Raw genomic sequence first — 27,709 nt, 5'->3', positions numbered from 1 at the left:
TGTAGGGCCGAACTTACGAAGCCCGTTTTAGACTTATACACGTGTAACTACATCCATTTACAATGCTTAAACACCTGGTTATGTCTTACACGCGTGAAACTACATCCATTTACAATGCTTAAACACCTGCATTTAAGATAAACAGGCTTCGTAAATTTGGCCCGTAGTGTTTATTTCTGAAGACTACACGTCAGAGTTATCAAATATGATTGACATCTAATAAAATCCAGAAATTTATATCAGAAACTTACAAGGTCCAGAAATCCTGTCTGTACCAAAAATTGGTATAATCCAGAAATGTCATAATATTGGTTTATTAAAATTAAAAACCACTATAAGACGTTTGTCTACATCATATTCTTTATTTGGTTTGATTTAGACAGTCCACTGAATTATGATGGTACACAATGATAGACTGGTACAAACAATAAACACATAAAACAGTACAAAAACTACAACTACATCACAACTTGTTATACACCGTGAATACTTATTCTTAATATTATACTTTAATGAAGTGCTAAAAGATTTTCTTGGGGTTTTTCTTTAATATAAATGTAAACAAATATAATATTTAAGCAATTAACAGGTATAAAATATAAAAAAGTCAAAACAGCATCATTTAAACTCTGTTGTAAGGCAAACTTCAAAAAATGTAGCACAAACCTATATTAGGAAAAACGCTAAGCAACAGTGGCAGAATGACCAATCATTAAATTGAACATACACGGCACATGCACTCTGAAGTGTCCCAAAATTCTCATGTTTAATCAATGTATATAATCATTTTTTGTTCTTAAGCAGGGTGTTTGTGTGGTGGTGGGGGAACTGTTTTTGGGGGACAGACTGCATCATATATATGACATGTTGCAGTTTTAAACATTGCAAATGACATTTTTTTAAATTACACCCACATCCCTAGAAACATCCTGAATCTAATCGTGAAGTATAATTTAAATTTGTTTAATCAGTGTTGTATGTGCATGAACTGATGTCCGTGATTACATATAACCAGGTCACAAATGTAACAATTTAGGAACAAAGCAATCCTCTTCTCACTTTACTCCAGTACAGGAACGATGTGCACAGCTGGGGTCTGATTCACAGAGCTCTTTTAAACATGTCTATTGCATTGCACCATAAAGACCATAAAGTTGTGAGCATTTAGTGAATTAGACAAATAAGACTTACTGAAACTTTGAGGGAAAAAGAAGAAACATACCCCCAAAAACAAAGTAGATTGAATGATTTTTAAATACCATTTTCATACTTCTATTAGATGACTACTTAACTCAATTTCCAATATGGATGCAATCTGATGGATTGTTTTTTCGCCATTAACATAGGTATTTACTAATCTCAGAGATGAATCTAGGGGGGCCCAGGGGCCCACCCCCTCCCCTAAATTTTGCGACAGTTATAATTTGATTATATTATATTAATTTTCATCCTCCCCCAAAGTTCCCTTGAAAGTCTTATGTCATTGGCACACACCCCAAATAGGATTTTCTGGATTCACCACTGAATCTGCCATCACAAGCATGTTAAATAAATGGACATATATATTTTACACCACTTTTAAAACCACTGGTGCTTAACGTTTTTAAATGTATTTACAACATACTTTTTTTTATATATATTGTATATATATTTTTAACATTAAAATGTACTACCACTTATTAAAAAAAACACCTATTTAATAAACGCAACTCTTCGATGAACTATATAATAAAAATGTGTTGTCAAAACTACATGATGTATTCTGGCTCCTAGGTATTTCTTGTTCGTGATAAACACATAACAGTAATGCATGCTTTTTAACACACAGACAAGGATATCAAAATGCAGTCATGAGGGTAAAAATGTATTTTAACACTTCACACTCTTATAATTAGTAACATAACAACCTAATGTGATGAGTACACAACTAAAATGCATACTTCTTAATAAGTATCCAAGGATATCAAAATTAGTCATGAGGTTAGAAACGTATTTAACACTTTGTACTATTTAATTAGCACTTTGTTAACATAACAATGCGAGATCAGTAACAAATGTACTACCGTACTAAATATACTATTAACTTGCTGCCATGGTTCGGTTTCATGATGGAATTAGAAGATTTTTCTAGTGAACGTCACATCACTAGGAAAATGGATAAGTTAGAAAAAAACCAAGAAATTATATCATATCAAATGCCAATATTGACAATAATAAAATAAGAACACATAATATTTAATAGTGCTAATGCTATTTTTGTATATTTATATTTATAGTGTACATTATTCTTAAGAACTTGTCGATTTCTTAATGTTTTGAAAAGTAATTGTCATTTGGGTTAACCTACTTAAATTATTAACTAGTTTAAACATTTTTGACTCAAAAGATCAATTATAAAATTAGCTCATATTCATCATTATTAACAAAGTTTTGTATTTGATTTTTTTTCCCCCATTGTCAAAATGTTTCTTCCAATTTGAAAATTAAAGCTATTCAAATTGACTAAACAAAAATCTTCAAATACTAGCATGGAACACAGATATACCATTTTATGTAATACTTGAGTCATCAGACACCATGTGTAATTAACGTCATAAAAAATGGCATACTCAGGAAGATCATTTAGTATTTATGTACAATTTTGTTGTTGTTTTTCTCTCCTCATTTTGGGGCCATTCCAATTACATTTGTTGGATCATGTTCAAGAGAACATCAATATATGAACAGAACAAGCGCAGGATATATATTAATGTTAAGTTCAGTTAAAAAGCTAACAGGAGACAAAAATTTTAAAACCTGAGGTACAATGCATTCATCACCCTTTCCTCTCCCAATGCTGGGTTAGACAATATATCTGTTAATAATATGATCTTAATCAAATACACAGAAATAACAGTGGGTTACACACAACAGATCAGGAAATACTGGTGGTTGGGTACCAATATTGGCCCTAAAGTTAGGGATACAAAATGGTCTAAAATGGTGGCCCCTATACATAATGGATGCAAAGCATGAGCCAAAACAAGATTGTCACTTTTGGACGGACAATATGGAAACTTTTGGACAAACGATGGAAAACCCGGAAACACTACATACAATTAAAATTTAGGAATTTCGGATAAATCTGAGAACTTTCATCTCTGAATACATACCACCATATGTCTTCATTATGTTGCATACAAACTTTACTGTAATAAGTTGTGATGAAAGAAGTACGTTGCATTGTAACATGTAGATAGAGCAAATATGGGATTTCAGCGTACAGTGGCTAGCATGGATCAGGCTAAACGAGCATCTTTAAATACCGTCCAGCACTACTGCAGTAAACTGTGCTGCATCAGCATTTTATAGTCATGAATTTCACACAATGTGCCAATCGAACAGCCCGTCTTTGTGGAATTTCAAACACTTATAGATTTATTGGCAGAAAAAAGAAAACGAAGATTTATAAACAGACCTGTTCAATACCAAATGAATGTATCTGTTGTAGACATGTTTTGTAATGTTGAAAACCAGTAACATGAGCTTCTGCATATCAATTAAAGAGTACAAGAATTAACAAACAATATTAACTCATGATCCTACAAACCAACTTGGAATGGCTATAAGGCAAAATGTAAGTTTAGCTGTCATATGTCCAAGAGCTGGAGACCACAAAATTAAGCTCCATGTAATATCATACCAAAGCCTACAAAACAAATTGTGTGTTTCTGGGAACCTGACCTTACCTGAAAATAAGATTGACCCTAAAAACAAATGTATTTAATTTAATAAATAAATAAAAATTATACGTAGGTCAGTGAAGTACATACGTAACATTTCATGTGGAGCCATAGGGAAGAATGTAATTTTAAAACAAGAAAAGAAAAAACGAGCTAACCTACCCTACCTATTTTTATTTAATTTTTACTTTTATTTGGGGGGGGGGGGGGGGTTGGGGGCAGATTACCTGAAACACACAATTTTTTAAGGCCAAAGATTAACATGATTATTAAAAACCACTAACAATGTATGTTCGAAAACATAGCACTTAATAATTGTTTTATCATTGTAACAATATCTACTAATGTGCATGATAAAGCTACCTGTTCCCATAATCCAACAGTGTATGCTATGTTAGACTAATATGTTTCTTCCTTTGAATATTAAAGGCAGGCTTGCACAGCAGTTCATCTACCAATGCCAGACGCATGGTGAGCTCAAGTCCTGTTTACATGTGGGATCAGGGCTAGAGACTACTCGGAGTAACAGAATGTCAATTTTTGACAACCGAACAGTTGCTACGTATTGAGTCTTAAATACACATTTTCTTATATCGGATGCTACACCTTTAGTTTGATCCTTTTTCTTAGTTTACTCAAACATTAAACCAGACCTTTAGTTTGATCCTTTTTTTTTAGTTTACTCAAACATTAAACTATAATTTTAGTGACTACTACAAACCTGACAATATTTTGTTGGTCCATTTAACAGTTTAACTACTATGCGAGCCTGCATTTAATTTCAGTACATACCATGTGTTTTTGCTAGCATAATATCTGTAACATTAGCAGAAGCCAAGGCTCTGTATTCATAAAAGTACTTAAGTTAAAGTATGATACTTATCTATGTCTTTTAAGTACACAGATATTTAACTATCATACATTGACTTAAGTATGTTTATGAATACAGAGCCAGAAGTCTTTTAATTAATAGAGCATATAATTCTCAATCAAGCATTCCGTATATATGCTCACATTAATATTAATATTAATATTTCGCCCAACTAGTTGTTCCCAAAATATATTAACCCATCAGCACATTAATGACGCAAATACTAGTTATTAGGTGATGTAAAATATGTTTGGCAATTACACCTTCTTAAATTATCAAACAGAAAAGGTCCGTACTTCATGAAGTACGGGGAGTGATTTTTTAATTTTTACTTTCACGATTATGAATATTTTATGAGTGTTTAATTTCACACCATTGGGAACATGTATCTTTAGCTGGAATAGAAAACAAAACAAATATAAAACTAAGTACATCTAAACAAACACGACAGTTAACCAGTACCTCAACAACATTTAAATCGGTGACGACAACAGCCTAGAACAACACGAAATGGGCTTTATAACACATAACACAGCCTTAAAATCTTCACTCTGCTGCTGGTATCACAATAACTTACTATCTAACAATATGTCCCAAAACTTACAACTGACAAATGTCTTATTACATTATATAAAAAAATAAAAATAAAAAATCACAACAGCAAGTCAATTAGCGAGGTGTGCGGGTGATGAACCCGCAACTGATTCTGTATTTCTTCCTAGCTCGTCGGGACTTCCACATAAATACATAAGCATAAAAGAAAGTAGCACACAGGAACTGCAAAAGAAGACGGCAACGACAGTAAACTAGTGGCGTGCAGACAAGCCCTGGGGGTTGCGCCGGCGACGTGGCACACCCACATGTGGTAGGACCCCTGCACACCATATCCTAAATGATGGGCCGCGAGAAGTACATGTACGTCAGATTGTAGTTCTTGAAGTTGCAGTACTGGTGGTCCTGGCACACGTACTCCTTTTTCAGGAACGTGTTCTCCCGCTCCAGTTGGCGATGGCTCTCTCGCGCAACAGACTCCTGGGAAAACGAAACAAGCAGAATATATTTACACAGCACTGACTGGAAACTGGAAGGGATGGATGGAGGGAGGAAGGGACAAAGGAAGGAAGGAAGGAAGGAAGGTTTTTTAACGACACACTCAATACATTCAAATTAGTTTGTTTTATGGCATCGGATAAGTGGTTAAGGACCAAACAGATATTGAGAGAGGAAACCTACTGCCGACACTCAATGGGTTACTTTTTCAAATTAGCAGCAAGAGATCATTTATATGCAGCATACAACAGACAGGATCGTACATAAAACAGCCTGTGTTACTTACATCAGTTATAGAGCTCTAGTTGAAACGAGGAAGAGACCAATGAGTCCAGTGACAGGAATCAAGGACAGGTAACAGAGTAGACATATTTGGGAGATATAGAAATTATTATACGAGCTTGTGTGTCATACTGATTTTACGAAATGAGTCAGGATTTTGTATTACCCGAGCAAGAGCGAGTTTCGTAAAATTAGTATGACACACGCGAGTGTAATAATATCTTTATTATCCGTATAATTATTGTTATGTTTTATGAATAACAAGGACTGTCTCAAATGCTTCAACCACAACTAGAAGGAGACGATGAAATGATGTCATATTCCACATGTGAAGTCTTAGCTAGGACTCGAGAAAATGTCATGTTATGACGTCACTTCCCAAAATTACGTCATCACACTTGTTATTACTCGTGTGCTTCGTATGATTATTATTAACTCGGTTATGTTGAACCATGTGGATAATAAAGCAGAACAATGCACACAGCCATACTAAGTTTGTTTTAACACCACCACTAGAGCATTTTGATTTATTAGTCATCAATTGGATGTCAAACATTTGATAATTCTCTCATATAGTCTTGAAGGAAACCTTTGCAGAAAAACATCATTTACATGCACTTTTCCATGGGCAAGACAGCACATACAATGGCTTTTGATATATCAAATATGGGACACTGGTTAGGATGGGGAGAAAATGGTATATAAAAAAGCAGATATAAAAATATTCTTGGGCAAAACTGGAACTCACCTCGTTAGCAAACACTGTCATCAGAAACTTTCCTGGTCGGAACACATCCAGCACCTTCTTCAGGAGGTCTTGGTAGGACTCCTGCAAACACAAACATCAAACACACCCAATCTAATTAAAATTAGCTCCACTATTACATGTGGATCTAACAGCAGCCAGTTGGAGCTCACGTCCAACAATCAAAACCTTACTTGGAGAATCATGCCAGTAATTTAAAAATAATTTGAAAAACATTCTAAATTATCCTGAGGGTATACGACATGTTTCGTGTGAATTACGAATGCCTTAAAACATGTTTTATTTTATAAAATAAATAATTTGTAATGTAAAACTGAAGACTGATTTAGTTTAGTTTTTTTAAATAAATAAATAATTTGTAATGTAAAACTGAAGACTGATAACCCATCCCGTACGTATTGGTATGGTTCGCTGTACTGCAGCCACTAAAATAGACTCGCCAGATATTTTTAGAATTTGTATGCTCCCAAATAACGTTATAAAAGGTGAAGTGTGATTGGTCAATATTTAAATTATTATTTACAGACGAAATGTTACCTGGACATTGGAGTCTATGCAGTGTTGTTAGCAATCTGATTAAAATTAGTTCTACTGGTCTAAATACGGCATTCGTATTTGACATGAAACATGTCGTATACCCTCAGGATAATTCGGAATGTTTTCAAATTATTTTCAAATCACTGGCATGATTTTGCAAGTAAGGTTTTGATTGGCTGCTGTTAGATTCACATGTAATAGTGGAGCTAATTTTAATTAGATTGCAAACACACCGTGTGTTAAACAACTATAGTCCTTCCCACCGGGAATGCTTTTATCATGCTATGAAATTTACTACTTGTTATTTATTTCTGATCAGACTGTTTTCTAAATTGTATAAAAAATAGTTTTTTTTTAATTTCCAAAACACTTTTACTTTTCTTCTTAAGTCAAACCAAACTGAAATTATTTACAATAAAACATTTTTGTAGGTGGATGGGATGGACTACAGAACAATAGCTCGGAAGTTTCTCTCTTTTTGTCTTCTCTCTTTCTCTCTCTCCCTCTCCCATCTTTTCCTCCCTTCTCTTTCTCCTGCCTCATCTCTATCTGTCTGTCTCAATATATTGCAATAGTAATTTATAACTATGACATTATTTAATTTGATGTAACTCATTTTAAAATAGGCAAATCACCTACCGTGGGAACATTGCTTTCAAAGCTGACGTAACTGCACTGAGGCTCTGGTGTCACATGGATCGTGATGTAGTAACCCTGCAATCAGTATATAAAATGCAACAAAACAAATTAAAGGAATGTTTGACCTATTGCATTCAAACCAAATGCTCTGCCATCAAGCTACAAACAGTTACTAATGGTAACATTAATACTTAAGATACACAATCTTTTACAAAAGTTAAACCAACATTTTCAATAAAGACCCATCTTGCTCAAAGGTGGTTTAGAATCAATATGCAAAGTAGGAGATTGTGAAATCCTGAAAACACTATTAAAGTATTGCACAATTGGATCTATTAATCCATCAATTTAAGGGCTTTAATACAGTTTAAACCATAGAATATTTTACTATAAAGAGTTATCTTCCTTGTATGTGTAGCTTGGTTAATGTTGAAAAATAAAGATCTTTGACGATGATGAAATATGACAAAACATTGCTGATCACTGATACACTGATTGCGTGTCAAAGCATGGCATACATGCTGGTATGTTCATTATACAATAGTTTTTGATACCAAACCTAAATTCAACTATTAAATTTAATTCCTGAATTTTAATTTCAACTTGTAGTCCTGATAACTCAAGAGATAAAATACTGGCGTGCGCTACAATAGCTTGTTCTGAATGTGCACGTAAAACCCTATGACATGACATGATAAAATACTGCAACACTTTTATAAATAATACTTGAAAAGGACTAAAAAACCTAAAACTCAAGCACACTTCAGGCATCAGCTTCATATTTACAAAACTGAAGTACCTTTCAAACACCAACCTAAAATTCAAGGACTTTTCAATGTCTGTATGAACCTTGTATTCATTTCTTTTTAATCACTAACTTAGGAACTGTGTTTATCACCCATCTGTCAAGAAATATTCCACAAAATTAAACGTTTCACCTGTCATAAACAATGAATGAAAAAATAATGTGTTCATGAATCTATATCTTAAGGTTTGTGATAAATGGACCTAAACAAAGTGACTTAATGCCGAAGCTCAACGCAAAGTTGATGCTATTGGTGTCATCAGAAATGTAATACCCACAGCACACCTGTTGGTGTCACCAAGGGGAGACAAAGCCTGCTAATTTATTTGTAAACTATTGCTTACGCCAGGCAGCAGACCATTCATCGAGTATCCATGGGGATCAAACAGGAAGTCATCAATCTTGGCACCAGGCATGATGTCACATATTCCAGAAAGCTACAGAAATAAAATAACTGTAAACAAAAACATTACGAAAACTTTGCAGGGTCTTGAGAAGTAGAGGTGGTTTTGTGAGCTTTTTATCAAAGAAAAACAACAAGAACAGTTTTAAAGTGCTACTAGAGTCTAAATTTTTAGTCTAATGGCTGTTCTTTAAATAACTACATTTCTTTTACGCCTGCTATTTCTATCACCAATAAGGCCATTATAATTGAATTGTTAGATTTTCATATTTCAAAATGGGGTGGGGTATAAAAAAAAATATTTTATATTTTTGGGACATTGGAAAGATAACAGTACACACAGAGTAAAAAAAACAAATTTGGGGCTAATAAAAAAAATGGAGATGAGACTTCATAAAAATCTATTTATTTTATAATGACCAAAAGCAAAATTATTAATTAATTAATTATTTATGTCGGTGAGGATTTAAAAATATACACTCAGAGCACTTATGTAATAGACCAAGATTAAATTTTACATATATAGTAAATGACCTTTGATCCAGTGCTCGAAAAAAAATCTGTTGTCAGACAGGCCACTACTTGTAACTAGCAGCAAGGAATGTTTTGTTGTGGTTGGGGGGGGGGGGGGGGGGGGGGGGGTGTTCAAACCCATATGATCATATGATTCAAAATACATAGCGGATATTTCATGTTTTTGTCAAATATGATTTATATCTCGAGTGACGTTTGCAATCATAACATTTAGCAATTAACCTTTATTTTTAAAATGCCAGCAGCAAAATAGTTCCGGCTTTCTTACAGTGAAGATAACACTTTCTACAGTGATGATAACACATTTCAGAGTGAAATAGTGAAATTTTCACTCTAAAATGTGTTATCGTCACTGAGTGACTGATAACACTTTTATTTCACTGATATTTTAAGATATTTCACTAAATGTTATATAGTACAATGTGACATTTCCCACTAAAGTGACATGTTTTACTGCTGCTGTACATTATGCATTATATTATCATGGATTTGAACATTTACTTTGTTCATTTCCATTCTTTATATTTTATTAGCTGGGTTTGACCTTAATGATTGTTCATATGAAAATAATAGTGGCAACTCAAATCTAATGTCTAAGGTTGCTCGTCTGGACACAAAAAATAAATACAAAAACATTTGCGTCAGTATTGCATGTCGCAAAATCTAGGTAATCTTCAATGCCTAACATAAGTGTTCTTGTATAATATGCTGTTAGATGTTACAAACAAGTATTAATTTATATTTTCGTATGCTTAAACTTGCAGTATCAGCATGATATACTGTCATTAAAATGTACGTTCAATGCAAGTTTGAATTAATGGAATAGGTTACACAAATATAATATAATATAAACCAAACAATCAGTTACTTAGGTAATAATCACATAAACCAGCTTGCAGCTTCTGAAGATTTTTAAAGATTGTCTCATTTAATCCAATATACATCCTCACAGTAAACATGCTAACCACTGGCCTACACCCCATTCCGAAGAGTTTTGAATTCTGTTAATGGGAGGACAGAGCTGGACCTAATGACCATAATGTGGCACGGTTTAGCTACTCACGTGAATGCCTGGGGGCAGTTTTTAAACAAGCCTAATTACCAGGCATGACATTCACACAAACCTTAGTGGCTTCGGGTCCATTGGTACACACATCCCGCGAGAAAATGTTCATTCTGTCTGGACACATGTCCCACATCAAAATGTGCAGTCGGTCAAGGAAATTTAACAGGACTGTCCAAGTTAATTACATATAAAGACATGTACTAGAGGTGAAATAAAAAGTGTTTAACAAGGTTTGTTTTGTTTAGAACTACATTAACTTAAGTACAAACAAACCAAACATAATATAATATTTATAATAAATTATATTTTCAACTTCATATATGTTCTGACCATAATAGTTTTAATTGTATATAATCAGTTAAAAACTAGTATATAAATCTACGATTTGAAGTCAGGGTTTTCTTGGGGTGGGGGGTTCAAGATCATTGCATGGTGTATTTTATGTTTTATATATATATATATATATATATATAAAATCTGTGTTAAAATCAGTCTTGCATATTTGTAAAATCAGTGTTTTTAAATTTTTTATAATTCATATTTTGATTATTTTTATGGGTTTTTTTTATAGATATTTTAAAGTGTTTTGCAAATCTAATTTTAATCTGGCAAAATGTAATGACTGATATTTTGTTGTGTAATTAGAGGTTTTTGTAATGTTTTATGTTTCCTAGATAATTTGGCAAAATTTGTGTACTTATCCAAAACCAGCCCTGAGTAATATGTATTTAAAATTAGTTTTCGTGTATTGTAAAATCATTTCATTTTGAATGTACAGTATTAAAGGATATTTCAAATGTCTGGTCAGGCATGAGTACTCCTTCTTGATCCAGTGTATACAAATACCTGCAAATTAATTTAAAATAACCTTTAAACAGTTTTGTTATGACTAACAAAGTAACAAAGAGTAAACTATTTAAAAAGTCAGTACATGTACACAATAATATTGAAGCTTAAATAAAAACACTAAGGCAAGTAGAAAGAGAGATTATTTCAAATACATGCTGACACACGTAAATAATATCTTACATCAGATTTTTCATGAAAATTGTTTCTTTTTACATTGATAAGGTTCACAGAATACAAATAATGTTAACTGTTCATTGCATGTAGCCAATCAAAAAGAAATGTTCAGAAATCTCAAAAACCTTCAATATTATAAATGAATTTTAGTTTTCATGAAGTTTGAAGACAAACTGTTGAAAAGAAACCTACCAGCAATCTCGATTTACTCGTCCAAGAGTGTATGCGGCACCATCTGTAGAAAAAAGAATACAACTGTTACTGTAAAGTAGGCCTACCAAGACACTCACTCTCAAACTTCCATCTGTGTACTTAGCAAGAAGCTAAACAGATTAAATTGAATAATCTAAAAAATACAGAAATCCAACATGTGGTCTTCAGAGAAAACCTGCTATATTGTTCAAACAGGCCAGCACAAACCATGGCTTTGATATACCAGTTGTGGAGCACTGGCTGGGAGAGAAATTGAACGGTACAATGATATGTGTTATCTCAACACAACATATCCAAAAAAATTATTTTAGAAACACAAAACCAACAGATATTTCAGACCATGAAAATGGTGCATAGAGCTGTTGTGTTCAACATATTTCTTTAATTTCAAGTGCCATAACTCTATCAAAAATGGGTCAATCACCACAGAAGTTGAACTTAATCTTTAAGACATATGATAAAGCTATATACAAATGTTCAACTCAATATCTTGAGGCACTGCGAAAGAAATCAAGAAAACTATATTTGTGTGACAGATGGGACAGAGAGGACAGAAACGAAACCTATAGCAGGGCTCGAACTTAACGGCGGCTTCGACCGCAATTGCCTTCGTTGAGATATAAAGAGATATATAGAGAGCATCACCGATGGCACAAGTAAAGCTCCTCAACAATGGCGAATTGTATACACCTGGTGTACATTATCTGCCCATATTTAACATTTGCACATTTAAAAGATGTCTACATATAACAAGATAGCCTTTCAGTCAGGTTTATTTGCTGCAAATGTCACTTTTTAACAAATTGCCATAAGCAGGCTCAAACTTGCCGTCGGAGGACTGTTTCACCCATTGCAATTCTTTTAAAAATTGCTGTGGGAGACAAATTGTTAAGTTTGAGCCCTGCTATAGTCCCTGCTGGCTGTACTGTTAGAGGACTAATAAAAATACACTCACTTGGGAAAAGCTCATCCAGATGTCTGACCTGCAAAAGATGAAACAATGGATTGTTATTCACAGAAACTGGACTGTTAACTAGTGTCCGAACCATACATGTAATATGAATACAGGACTCGTAGAATTGAAAGTTTGTGTAAAACCAGTTATGGGTTATGCAAAACAAAATTCAGGTAACCCATTTCGTTTTTATGTAACCCGTCATGATTATGTAAATATGTTATAAATTCAATGCGCGAACAAAAAATGGGTCACGCAAACTATACATACATAAGCAATACGTGAACGAAACTATCGCTCTCACAATCTTCAGAGGCCTGTGAATAGTTAGTGTTATTAACATAAAACATCAATGAATCACTCCCCTCAGGTATTTTCATGTTGACGTTGGCGAATTCATTAAGAGTAACATTATGTAAAAGTATCGATTTTACAATACTTAAGATATAAAAACAGTGTTCTATTTCTTACATATCCTCCAAAAAAGCACATAAAATCAATTTCAATGCCTTGTTCAAGCTAACAGTACACTTGCACACATAATCAATACCATTGAGTGTCTATTGTTTCATTTCAGTGGACACGGAATCTGTTGTTTTTAAACTGATTCCCAGTATACAGTGTGTTGGATATTATACTGATATAATAAATTACTAACCTGTTGCCATTACATGAATATATTTCAAAGCCACCAAAACCTGATACATTGTTTTGAAATAGTTTACTTTGTATGTAAAATACTGATTTGGTAGAATCACTACCATAAGGAGGTGAACAAAACAGCTATCTAAAAATAGTAATAACTTAGTAACACATTGTGGAGAAGATAATCTATATGTACTATACTGAATTACATCAAGGCTCAGCTGCTTGTGACATCATAGCCTGTATAGCAATTAGTGATGAAAGAATATGGAATTCACAGACTGGGTATAGCGAATGTTCCGTATAATGTATAGATCACCAGTAGCAGTAGTGATGGTTTATATACATTTATATCAATTTATATAGATATCATTATGTGTGTGCCCCCCCCCACCCCCACCACCTAAGCTTCCTAAGCCACTGTAGACAGTAAAAAATTACCATTTTTCGATACCGGCCTCAGTGCTATAGAGCTTAAGCCATTGGACTTAAGGCTCATAGGTCCTGGGTTTGTATCATGGTACCAGCTCCCACCCAGAGCTGGCAAAATAATGGGTACATGTAAGGCTACTACACCGACTTCTCTCTCGCTAACCACTAACAACTAACCACTAAAGCTTGTTTTGTTTAATGACACCATTAGAGCACATTGATTAATTAATCAACTTGTAGTCATCAAAGGAAACCTGCTACATTTTCCCATTAGTAGCAATAGATCTTTTATAAACACCATCCCAGACAGGATAGCACATACCATGGCCTTTAATATACCAGTCTTGGTGCACTGGTTGGAGCGAGAAATAGCCAATAGGTCCACCGATGGGGATCGATGCCACACCAACCACTCATCAAGCGAGCGTTTTACCACTGGGTTACGTCCCACCCATCAACCCTCTGTCCTGGACAGACAGCCCAGATAGCTGAGGTGAGTGCCAAGCGTGCTTGAACCTTAACTGGACAGACAGCCCAGATAGCTGAGGTGAGTGCCAAGCGTGCTTGAACCTTAACTGGACAGACAGCCCAGATAGCTGAGGTGAGTGCCAAGCGTGCTTGAACCGTAACTGGATATAAGCACGAAAATAAGTTGAAATGAATGAAATAATTTTCTGACTAGTAGTGAAATTGTAATCAGTATGCATAGCTGTGCATTTTCTGACTGATTTATAAAATCCATTTTAAAAATAAGTACTGAAAAAGGTTGGTTTAATCTCAAGTCAACATGATGCTTATTGGGAAAAGATGACATTGAAGTATAATGGAGTGCCATGCTAAATCAGGATATGGAAAACATTGTACTGATAAATGTTAGTACAAAGTGTTCTCTCAAACGGGTGGGCAAAAAAACGACTCCTTACCTCATTTTCAAAGGTACGATGTATTCCAAACTGTAATTCTGGTCGTGAGAAGTTCTTTCTGGAGTAGAAGATATCCTGCAGGCGAAAGGAATAAAACTGGTTTTAGTTTCACTATCATCATTTCCACAAAGATTAAATACAAAATTCCCACACTTCATACAATTATAAATTTTGGCAAATTCAAAGTGTTTCTCGTTCTGATGTTTGTAGTCAGACACTAGGGTCAGTGACATAGGGTCAGAAATAAGAAAATCCTTCAGGAATCACATACCACCACTTTGTCGAAGCCACACTTTTCTCGCACCAGTTTGACGAGAGGGCTGATGGCAGACAGAAGAGTTGTGCGGCCACACGTCTTCAGTATAAACCTCTTCTGTGTCACAAACATGCTGCTCTCACTGAAAAATAAACAGAGCACCTCAGTGTGGTAAATCGCCAGCCAGCTGCATGAGTCTAGTACCGTTTTAAGTTGACAAATACAAACCTACTAGCCTGACTGGCTAGTGCTTAAAAAACAGAACAAAAGCTTTTAGGTTTTAGAGCTTAACTATTGAGCAGTGATAGAAATAAGCAGAAGTTTTCACTAGTCCACCAGAAAAATACATCTAGAAATAGACTTGCATGACACCATTTTCACTAGTCCACCAGGCAAATACATCTAGAAATAGACTTGCCCGACACCATTTTCACTAGTCCACCAGGCAAATACATCTAGAAATAGACTTGCCCAACACCATTTTCACTTGTCCAACAGGCAAATACATCTAGAAATAGACTTGCCCGACACCATTTTCACTAGTCCACCAGGCAAATACATCTAGAAATAGACTTGGCCGACACCATTTTCACTTGTCCAACAGGCAAATACATCTAGAAAAAGACTTGCCCGAAACCATTTTTACTTGTCCAAATAAATAGTTTGTTTTATTCAAGTACAAGGACAATGTTTTTCATTGCTCAAAATGAAACTTCACTGAACATTTTCACTTGTCCACTGGACAACCACCAACGTATATTTTGTTTGTCCGAGCAGATTTTCATTTCTCAGAACAAATGGACAAGTGCTTCTTTCGAACACTGTATAGATATGCATATTTAGCCACCAGTAATTCTAAAATTAAACTATTTACCAGTGGGTGTTTTTTTTTTTTTATGAACTTAGGAAAGTTTTTTTTTTCACAAAACAACCATATGCTTCTACTTAAATGCTCAACAAGATGAAATAGCAATATGAAATGAAAGCATCTAAAGTGATGTTCCTTGATAACATCGTTTTTACATTAGAGAAATTAACAAACTTTCCTTGTTACCGCTGGATCAATGTCACAGCTTCAAATTGTAACAAATATATAACAGACATTTTATTATTTATGTCATATAAATTAACACATCATTAATTGATCATCAAACCCACTAACTGACAAGGTATACTGATAGTAAAAAATTTAATTAAGTGTATGAAAACTGTAGTTGTGTTTTACTTTAGGAAATGATGTTATAGTTCTGCATTAGAGTGTGCTCGGTAAGCAATATTTTTAGTTGTAATCTTTTAAAACTAGAACTTATATGTGTTTGTTTATAATTTATTAAAACACAGATATACTTAGGTAATAACTAGTGCTGCAATGAAAAACTGGTATACCACAATAATTGATCAGCTCAATACGAACCGCGGTACAATTTTGCGTATCATGATTTTTATGCTCTATTTTGTATCTTATTTGACTTGAAATACGCAAATAAACAAATAAACAAACAAAAAAACCCATCATTTTATTAATTGGTGATGACAGGAAATGTAACAATCACGTCAAGCGTAGTCAGATTACTTGTTGGCATATGAAGTGGTAGGTCGGTTATACTTGGTTCTAACTTCTAAAACAAATGTGTTAAAAGTCCTATAAAAATAACCAGTTAACAATAATTACAAATACATGTTTTGTTACTTACACATTATTATTCATTGTTCATTTATGTTGGAATACGGCTACGGCTTTCATCTTCAAAGAAATAAACCAACAAGTAAGAATCGCACTTGGCTATTTTTCCCTGAACTCGGAATACGTCGGCCGATCGTTTAAAACACCTTGGCCAATAACCTCTGGTTCGGATCAATCTGCCGAAACATTGTGACTCAATACATACATTTCCGTGTCAAGCAAACAGCAATGGAAAAGCCTGATAGTAAGGATTTCTGAATGTGACAATTTATATATAGTTTGACACCATCACGCCGGTGTTCTAGTAGACTAGTATTGTATTAAAAAATAAAAACGACCAAGAAGAACATCATGCTACTAATAAATGTTGTGGTTTATATAATCATTTAGGTCTATGATGGAATCAATATTACAAATATTTTGGTTTATATACTTAGTATTACTTATTTAACTCCAACTAGCTATATTAAGTTTTATGCATGAAAAATGCATACAATTATTTAGCAATTGACCATCAAAGAAACACTGATGTGTTTGATGTTTATGATGATGCGTTTAGGCTGACAGCTGAAACTAATAAAGATCATTAAAAAGTTTATGACTTCTGCTTTCATTAAAAAACAACAACATAAATATTAAATTTTTTTTTTTTTTTTTTTTTTTTTTTTTTTGTTTTTTTTTTGTTTTTTTTTTGTTTTTGTTTTTGTTTTTTTTTTTTTTTTTTTTTTTTTTTTTTTTTTTTTTTTTGTTTTTTTATATTAAATTTAAATAACATCAACTATATTGCAATGCATATTGTAATACTGTTTCTTTTATCGCAATACAATTTTGACTGTATCATTTCACCCTACTTATAACTGTTGCCTCTTAAACATCCTCTGAGAATAATATATCCTATTACAATCTCATCTTGCATACATGTAGCAGTATTCAATATTATAATAATTTTAAACTTAGCAGCATTATCAGCATTGACAATGTCAGCTACTACACATACAGGGGTCGAATTCCAATTTCGGGGGGGGGGGGGGGGGGCACGGCAAGTGTTGCCTTCGGTTTAATGATAAAAATTAGGGCTCCAAGGCAAGTTGGAGGGGCACGATGGCAAACGTTTCATTCAAAAGAGGGGCATGAAGGCAACTTATTTTTTATCAAGTTTCTGAGACAAAAATTATTTCACATTATGGTCTTTGACTCTTTGATATAGATATATGCCATAATAATATATTTTACAAGGTTAATGCCCAATGTAGCAGATATGCTATATTATTAAAAGTATATACAAACAGTTGAAAATTCAAAAATCAACATGGAAATGTTCAATGTATGCTAACACCTGTAAGTTGAATGAATATGATAATTTTTTGGAATTTATATTGAGTACTTGGGCACTAGAGGGTTAAAATAAATGAATGTGTTAAGTATGAGGGCACAAGACTACTTCATCCTTCCTGCACCGCTGGTGAGAAGACTGCCACTCTCAGCACCAACATGACGGAATGAAGCTTGTTCGTGACCGCAACAAACCAATCAACAACAAAAGAAAAATAATACATCAAAAAATTCCGAAGGGCACAGTGGCAGACCAGGTAAGGCAGTGCAGCATTTTTCTTGCCGTCAACACCGGAAGATTTTAGGGGCATAAAGGCAAGTAAAGAGGGCACCTACAGCAATTGCCATCGGTGCTGTGGTGAAATTCGAACCCTGCACATAAATACATATGTGTGCTACTACTACAGGCCTATCACACTTATTATCCCCTTCATAGTGCATTCCTTGATGTGGTGAGGGGCTTGTATGTCTCAGTGGCCCAGAGAACTATGTCAGCAGGAGCTTTGGCTTCTGTTAGGGACACCCAAGCTGGACTGGTCAATGGGTAGAGGCTAGCCTGATATGGACTAAGGCAGGGGACAATATTTAGAAATCTGAGGGAACCGAAGTCGGTTCACATGATTTTTACCTAGGTAACCAATTGTTCGGTTACATGAATTATATTTGTGTAACCTGTGGGTTACCTGATCAGTTACCTCAAAATTATTTTGAAATTATATTTTAAATACATAGTTTTTAGCTCAAACATAAAGTTAAAACAAATACAAAAGAAAACATTTTCCCAAAAAAATAATTCTTTAATGCTTGCTAAAGTTAACAATATTATAAAAGAACTGAATATCAGCCCCAATACTGAAACAAAATACAGGGGCTTAACCAGAATGTTTTTTAGCAGGGCCTCCCCCTGTTGAGGATTTTGAAACTCAGGACGCCTGTAAATGCATTCTGAGACTTTTTGGGGGCATTTTTTCCTATCTTTTTTCGATTCAATTTTAAGAGGATATGTTATACAACAATTACAGACAGCCTCGACCTATTCCCGGATTTTGTTTTTGCATTACGAACATGTGTACTGTGTGTAATAGGTGCTACGTCTTTGAAATAGATACAATAATCATTTGGAGGGATTCCTTTTTTCGTTTTGCGGGGGCTATGCTACTTTCACTTTATCGATGGTACTTCTATACTACAGTGACGTTCTAAATATTAGTTTTTTAAGCTCATTATGCGATGTTATTATTTTTCAATTTTTTTTACACTTTTGGATTCCTTCTTTACGTTAAAACTGTTTTCAACATATGTAAAATTATAGCCAATTCAATATTATGTCTACATAATAATATTCCTTTAGAGATAAAATAGCAGCAGATACTTTAGCCATCCCCAGCAGTCCGTGCACATTTCTTTAAAAATTTTGGCTCGACTCTATACTGAACATTTAGTTTAGACTGGTAGCAAGTTACAACTGTTGCAATATATCGTTGTTTACTGGTTTGCTGCGCATCAAGTATCTAAAATTCAGCCTAAAACATTTGTCAGAATGTCTGCGTGAATAAACTTACTGTAATCGCGAAGTTTGCAAGTTTTAATTTCTAAACGTTTACAGGTCATGATGTAACCAGTTTGCGGTTCGCGTAAATTTAATTTTGCGTAACCGACACGCAAAGAGAACGGCGGTTCGTGTAAAATATCGTGATCTGCTAAGGGTGAGGTAACCCTAACAGAAAGCTCTAGTGCTGAAGTGAGAGGTATTGGGCGACACGGCGCTCTAATAGACCACAATGCCATGCATCAACAGCTATTATGACTACATCTTATTATTGACAGTTGCAGTTTACATTTAAAACTCACCTGAGAACATATGCATCCATGTCATCATCTGAAATGCAGCTAATTATTTCACATTTCACCAGGGTCAGTAGTTTCTCCCATTCCAACCTAACAAATAAAGACAAAAAGAGAGTTAAACATGTAAAATACTATTAAATAATAATACAGGTATTCATAGTTATCACTTAATATATAAAATAATTCAACCATAATAAAATAATCAAGATAAATGTAATTTGGAAGAGAATATTTTGTTTTCAAAACCACTGATTGGGGATAGTTGCTAAGGTACAAACAAAATACATATAATCTGTTTCTGGTCAAACCAAAGATCCAGAATTGATGCAGTGATGTATTGTTTTAGTTTGGGTTTCTTTGTGGGGGTTTGTTTTGTTTCAATGTTGTTGGGGGGTTTTGGGGTTTTTAAAAAGCATGGATTGCACAGAAAAGGAATATTTGGGGGGAGGGGGGTATGTTCTCCTTATTTGCTTTGATCCCTACTCACTGACCATGGTGTTCCTTCATTTACTTTGGTACCTTCAATGATTAATTAATCAATGTACTCTAGTCGTGTCACTAAACAAAACAAACCACTTTTATCATTGATCATTCATTCTATTGAGCTAATGAAATGCATTGTTTCGTTCCTGAAATCTGGAGGTCATCAATGCGTGCAATACTACATGTATTAAAGCATTCTCTGGGTTGGCAAAAAAAAAAACCTGGCAGACATCCAGTCTAAAATAATCAGATGCATTTAAAGACAGGTTTATCTTGATGAACTAGAAAGACAAATTATTAATAAATGTAAGAGCACACCATGACAGTTGACAGCAGTTTGTAATTGGAAATTTAGAAATTGCCAGTTTTGAACACCAACAAGCACACTCTAACTCTATCCTTACATGCTGGACAGAAGTCACTGGACTTGAAATTAAATTTGGAGAACTGACAGTCTCTGCGTTACTGTCACGTGTGTAGCGTAGTTCACCAAGATAAACCTTGCGTGCAAGCACAAACAGCGAGGTTTGTCTTGTCTAGGCATTCCGCCATTAGCAGCTTCTGGACAACGGTTCCGAGGAATTTAGCTCGGAACAAAATTGCGGTCAAAATCACGATTACCATCACATTTCCACACCCTAATCGTATATTGTGATCTATTTCGAGCTCACTGAGACCAAGAAATACTTACTTTGAAACAATCTTCACTTTGAATTAAAGGAAAAAAGTCTGACTTTACCGAGCGGATTATAGCAGCCACTTTCTAGCAGACAATTTCAGCTGACACGCATGGCGACGTTCTAAGTACCGGACTCATACGCCTTTCGAAGACCTTTTAAGACATAAAAATCAGTCTTGGTTGTTATTTTGATTTTGTGTGTTTTTTATATAAAGATACTCTTTTAAACTCTGAAATTCTTAAGTTATAGTGAATACTAATAATTAGCATATCGGTGTGTTTGAAAGGCGTATGAGTCCGGTGTTTAGAACATCGCCATGCGTGTCAGCTGAAATTGTCTGCCAGCGTAATTGTCTGCTATAATCCGCTCGGTAAAGTCGGACTTTTTTCCTTTAAAGCAGCACACCCTAGTTCCATCCAGCGAAAATAAATTATAATTTGGTTAATCTACAAACCTGTAACACAGTTAGATCACGTTTTTATCAAATGGAGTGAAAAAAGCAGGTTTTATATCGATAAATACCATGGGAATCCCCATGTCCCAATTGCTTGAAATAATTTTGAAACTTAGTATTCTGATGTCACCGATAGATGTCGCTCGAAGCACAACAATGCCTACGTCATGACAAATTTCACAGACTTGGGGTGCGTTCGTTTCACCTCTCCTGGACATGTTCCAACTGTTCTGTCCTGGTTTTATCCCCTCTCCAGATATCGTAAGACTTAGCAAAATTATTGGTTTTAAGGGTTTGTAACGTTTTGTATTGAGACACTTACTTGTCTGAACTTTATTGTTACTGAAAATGTTCATGAACTGTGAAGAAAAATCTCACAAATGAACAACAACAAATCAAATGTTGATTGCGCGAGCCGTGCACGAGAAAACAAACCGAACCAAAATGATAACGGTCACGTGATATACCAACGTCTGTGACATTGAAATGGAAATATCCCCTCTAAAAATAGATTGGACCTCGCTTGCTTAACGGTTTTTTCTTGACAGAATGTCTTGTGAAAAAATGCAAAAAAATGCATTTCGTGGTTTTACAAACATCAGGATTACCAAAAAGCACTTCAGGTGAATGGAAATGTGTATTCTAAATAATAAAATGTAAGTAAAGTGCAATTTTATTTGTGAAAAATGGGGTTTAATAGCAAAAAACAACGCTGTAATGGTTAACAAATAGCAGTAACTAGGGTGTGTCCCTTTAATTCAAAGTGAAGATTGTTTCAAAGTAAGTATTTCTTGGTCTCAGTGAGCTCAAACTAGATCACAATATACGATTAGGGTGTGGAAATGTGATGGTAATCGTTATTCTGACTGCAATTTCGTTCCGAGCAAAATTCCTCGGAACCGTTGTCCAGAAGCTGCTAATGGCAGAATGCTTAGACAAGATAAACCTCGCCGTTTGTGCTTGCAGAGGTTTATCTTGGTGAACTAGTGTGTAGCGTTGGTGGCTGTCACTGTCAGAACATGTCAATGTGTTAAAGACGAATCCGGGTCGTTTCGGATTATAGCAGCCACTTTCTAGCAGACAATTTCAGCTGACACGCATGGCGACGTTCTAAGTACCGGACTCATACGCCTTTCGAAGACCTTTTAAGACATAAAAATCAGTCTTGGTTGTTATTTTGATTTTGTGTGTTTTTTATATAAAGATACTCTTTTAAACTCTGAAATTCTTAAGTTATAGTGAATACTAATAATTAGCATATCGGTGTGTTTGAAAGGCGTATGAGTCCGGTGTTTAGAACATCGCCATGCGTGTCAGCTGAAATTGTCTGCCAGCGTAATTGTCTGCTATAATCCGCTCGGTAAAGTCGGACTTTTTTCCTTTAAAGCAGCACACCCTAGTTCCATCCAGCGAAAATAAATTATAATTTGGTTAATCTACAAACCTGTAACACAGTTAGATCACGTTTTTATCAAATGGAGTGAAAAAGCAGGTTTTATATCGATAAATACCATGGGAATCCCCATGTCCCAATTGCTTGAAATAATTTTGAAACTTAGTATTCTGATGTCACCGATAGATGTCGCTCGAAGCACAACAATGCCTACGTCATGACAAATTTCACAGACTTGGGGTGCGTTCGTTTCACCTCTCCTGGACATGTTCCAACTGTTCTGTCCTGGTTTTATCCCCTCTCCAGATATCGTAAGACTTAGCAAAATTATTGGTTTTAAGGGTTTGTAACGTTTTGTATTGAGACACTTACTTGTCTGAACTTTATTGTTACTGAAAATGTTCATGAACTGTGAAGAAAAATCTCACAAATGAACAACAACAAATCAAATGTTGATTGCGCGAGCCGTGCACAAGAAAACAAACCGAACCAAAATGATAACGGTCACGTGATATACCAACGTCTGTGACATTGAAATGGAAATATCCCCTCTAAAAATAGATTGGACCTCGCTTGCTTAACGGTTTTTTCTTGACAGAATGTCTTGTGAAAAAATGCAAAAAAATGCATTTCGTGGTTTTACAAACATCAGGATTACCAAAAAGCACTTCAGGTGAATGGAAATGTGTATTCTAAATAATAAAATGTAAGTAAAGTGCAATTTTATTTGTGAAAAATGGGGTTTAATAGCAAAAAACAACGCTGTAATGGTTAACAAATAGCAGTAACTAGGGTGTGTCCCTTTAATTCAAAGTGAAGATTGTTTCAAAGTAAGTATTTCTTGGTCTCAGTGAGCTCAAACTAGATCACAATATACGATTAGGGTGTGGAAATGTGATGGTAATCGTTATTCTGACTGCAATTTCGTTCCGAGCAAAATTCCTCGGAACCGTTGTCCAGAAGCTGCTAATGGCAGAATGCTTAGACAAGATAAACCTCGCCGTTTGTGCTTGCAGAGGTTTATCTTGGTGAACTAGTGTGTAGCGTTGGTGGCTGTCACTGTCAGAACATGTCAATGTGTTAAAGACGAATCCGGGTCGTTTCGCCCTTATTCCTATTCGCCCCCCAGTCATTTCGCCCTTATTCCCGTTCGCCCCGAGTCATTTCACCCTTAGAATGAGTCGTTTCGCCCCTATGTATTGGGGTGGTCCAAAACAAGAAACTACAATAATTTTATTTTTCGTTAGATTTTACCCACATTTTGTCCAGACAGAAATCTTGAAAAAAAAAAATCCCCAATGGCATGGATTCCACATACTAGATGATAACCATGTCACCTGTATCGACTTCGCTGAGATCGCATAGGGCAAAAAAGCATGTCATTTTGTGCCGGCTTCAATTTTGACTTTTTATGGAATATTCTACAAGAGGGGTGACGTCATATTATTTTATTATTATTAATACTATTTGATTGTTTAAAGATATCACTAGAGATCATTGATTTTATATTAATATTTTAGTCTTTCACCCCTCTTGAAGAGTATTCCATAAAAAACCAAAATGGCAGACAGCAGAAAACTGCATGTATTTTGCCCTAAACTGGCTGTAACGAGAACAGACATCGATATGTTATAGCATACAACAAACATTTTTTTTAATGACTTTTTTAATGTAAACTGAAGCAAATGGACCTAATTAGAAGAAAAACACACAAAATGTAATAATATTTCAGACTCGCTCTATGATTACATCTGTATGTGATTTTCTAACGGGAACTCTTAGTTAAAACCTGTTTAAAAAAGCACAAAACACGCATTATTTTAAAACATTTTAATAACAAAATACGCATTATTTTAATAACAAGGACAACAATAATGCCATATATAGCATACAACAAGCATTTTTTAAATGTAAACTGAAGCAAATGGACCGTTTAATATTTCATCAGCATAGATGTAAACATGACACGTCAATGGATATTACAGAGGCCAATTTCGCAAATTTGCAAAAAACGGTCTCTCCCCCCCCCCCCCCCCCACCACACACACACCAAAACACTTTATAGCTAATATGTCCTATCGACAATATCATTGTGTAGGCTAGTCTTTGTACTTATTAATATAAAATACATCAGGCCCGTAGGAACTGGGATGGTGTGAGGGGAGGGGTTCTTTAAAATACTGCACATAATAACATATACATATAAATGGTGTTTATGGTTGATAAAGGGTTACAAATTGATAATCTATATCTGATTTGCAACTAGAGTCACGTAAACAAATTTATTCATCATTCACAAACATAAACATGAGGGCGAAACGACACGAGGCGAAACGACACGGGGCGATCGGGAATAAGGGCGAAACGACCTGATACCGTAAAGACAACTGGAGTGATCAACAGAAGACAAAAACCTTTAAACATATAACAGTATTTAGATAATATATATGCACGGAGTCAGATCGCATTTTATTTTTGTCACTGATGGCGTAAAAAGTCACGAATTAAAGTTAACAACGATAACTCATACACAAATGATATAAACCGTTCTAAATGCAAATGAGGGTATACTGATATGCAATACGTTTACCTGTCAATTGTCCGCAAATCACAGTCCTCGTTTGTGGAAGATGCAAACCAAACCTCTAATAACTTCTCTGTTCCTTCGAAGAAATCATTTTCACTTGCCGCCATCATGACCAAAACATTGATGCCGCATAACAAATGCTTTCGGAACTCTTCGGGTGTTTACGACGTAAACAATTCGGAACACTTCGGCTGATTCCCGAATGACGAGCAGTCGAATTTTATATCACGTCCATCATATATTATTAATATTACACAATTCACCTAAGGGCGAGATCTACCGCAGTCGGTAGAGCGCTCGCCTGAAGTGTTTGCGTCGTAGGATCGAACCTTCCCAGTATCCCACGTGGTATGTGTTGTCCTGTAATTGGGAAAGTTCCTTTATTGTTAAATGGAAAAATGTTCGCCCAGCTCTTACCGTCAGCGTAGGCCTACTCGGGCTAGGAAAAATGTAGCGGGTTTCTTCAATGTGTTTATGTAAAAAAAAAAATTACAGATTTAATTATTAATATATCATTATTATCAGTGTACTCTAATGGTGTCGTTAAGCTAAAACTTTAACCTTTAAACAATCACCTCTGGAAAGTCAAAACCATTAAAACATTTAAGTTGGTATTTCTGCACAAAACAAAGTCCAAATTAAGGTTTGATAAGGTCGTGACGACTTGCTCTCACGAATCATTGTCCAGCGCTTTGTTTAAATTGGAGGTCATCCATTCTGCAGGACGCAACACATTAATTACTAGAGAATATTAATGACTGTTCTGGCAAATCTTAATCACAAAGTGGTATATCTGCACAACACAGACTCCGTATATATGCACTCACCCATCACCAATACAGTTATGGCGCTAGGTTTTTTGTCAAAGTTGTTGCTTTCATCTAAATGATGAACGTTTTGTATAAGATTGTCGCAAAAACAAAAGATAGAAAGATAAACACAATGTTAAAATATTTTAATTAGGGTATCGCATACCATAGGTGTAAAACATCTTCTGTGCCAATGATATGGCGTTGTTTGAAATCAGCTATTAAAGGTAGGCCCCTATCTCAGAAGTTGAGATATTTAGACTCCAAAAGCTGAAGCAGAAAGACTATTGTCCTACTCGACATAAAGGGAAAGCTGGTCACATTCCACTGTAACGTGTAACCGAGATACATGCCATCTTTGGTGAACATATTCACTTATATCACTGATATATGTTTGAATGCAAAATGTCCTCTGACGGGTTTTACCCGTGACGTTAGTAATACATTCTTTGGGGGTAAATACAAGTATACCATACTATTACCAGCACCAACACATCAGTGTAAATAGCAGGCCTACGAGTTTAATTTTGTGTGAATGAATCCAGCCTTTGACATTTGCTTACATCCACCAAATGTTCAAGCACGCCATTCATGGGCACATCGTCCGAGTTACCTGAACAGATCTATCTGTACAATGCACGTCATTCATAATTTACATATCTAGTGGGGATGGGTTGATGACACGAGGCGGTTCCCCTCACCTCAAAAACTACAGAAAAGAGTGACCCTTTTCATCTGGAGAAGTCTTTATATATTGCGGGGGTGGCATTTAGCTCAGTCAATTGAGCGCTCGCCTGAGGTGCTTGCGTCGCAGGGTCACAGGGTCGAACCTCCTCAGTGGATCCATTCAACTGATTGGGGGGTTTTCACGTTCAAACCAGTGCACCACAACTGGTCAAACGCCGTGGTATGTGCTTTTCTGTCTGTGAAAAAGTTCATATAAAAGATCCCTTGCTGCTAATGGAACAATTTTGCCGTTTTCCTTTGGTGACTAAGATTCGGAACTAACAAATGTTTGACATCCAATAGCCGATGATTAATTAATCAATGTGCTCTAGTAGTGTCGTTAAACAACTTTCTCTATATAATACTGTATCCTTATTGTTCTTTTACTGCCTCCCCGACACCCAGTCACCTTAATTATTTTAGGTTGGTACGGCTCTGGTTTCTTAATACTGGTTATGCTAATTTATTTATCTATTACACCTCTTTGAATGGTTCACTACAAATTCAATGATTTCGACCTTGATATGTGAGCTCGACTAACCATACCGCTATACGCTTTTCAAACAGACATACATACGGGTCCTCTGAATT

General features: G+C 35.1%; 1 protein-coding gene across 1 annotated transcript; it reads right to left on the bottom strand.

The window, feature by feature from the left end:
* Nucleotides 1-346: 346 nt before the first annotated feature.
* LOC121372698 (S-adenosylmethionine decarboxylase proenzyme-like) lies at nucleotides 347-25,741 on the bottom strand. Its single transcript, XM_041499168.1, has 12 exons — nucleotides 25,587-25,741; nucleotides 19,990-20,076; nucleotides 15,138-15,264; nucleotides 14,867-14,941; nucleotides 12,867-12,894; nucleotides 11,891-11,933; nucleotides 11,467-11,521; nucleotides 10,734-10,814; nucleotides 9,017-9,109; nucleotides 7,868-7,942; nucleotides 6,674-6,754; nucleotides 347-5,625 (listed from the first exon to the last, which is right to left on the bottom strand). Exons 1-12 carry the CDS (start codon nucleotides 25,691-25,693, stop codon nucleotides 5,482-5,484), a joined length of 996 nt encoding a protein of 331 aa, XP_041355102.1. The 5' UTR covers nucleotides 25,694-25,741; the 3' UTR covers nucleotides 347-5,481.
* Between the last annotated feature and the right edge of the window lie 1,968 nt (nucleotides 25,742-27,709).

This window comes from Gigantopelta aegis, chromosome 4 (genome assembly GCF_016097555.1).
Source record: "Gigantopelta aegis isolate Gae_Host chromosome 4, Gae_host_genome, whole genome shotgun sequence".
NCBI lineage: Eukaryota > Metazoa > Mollusca > Gastropoda > Neomphalida > Peltospiridae > Gigantopelta > Gigantopelta aegis.
This window is presented reverse-complemented; position numbering and strand designations above follow the sequence as displayed.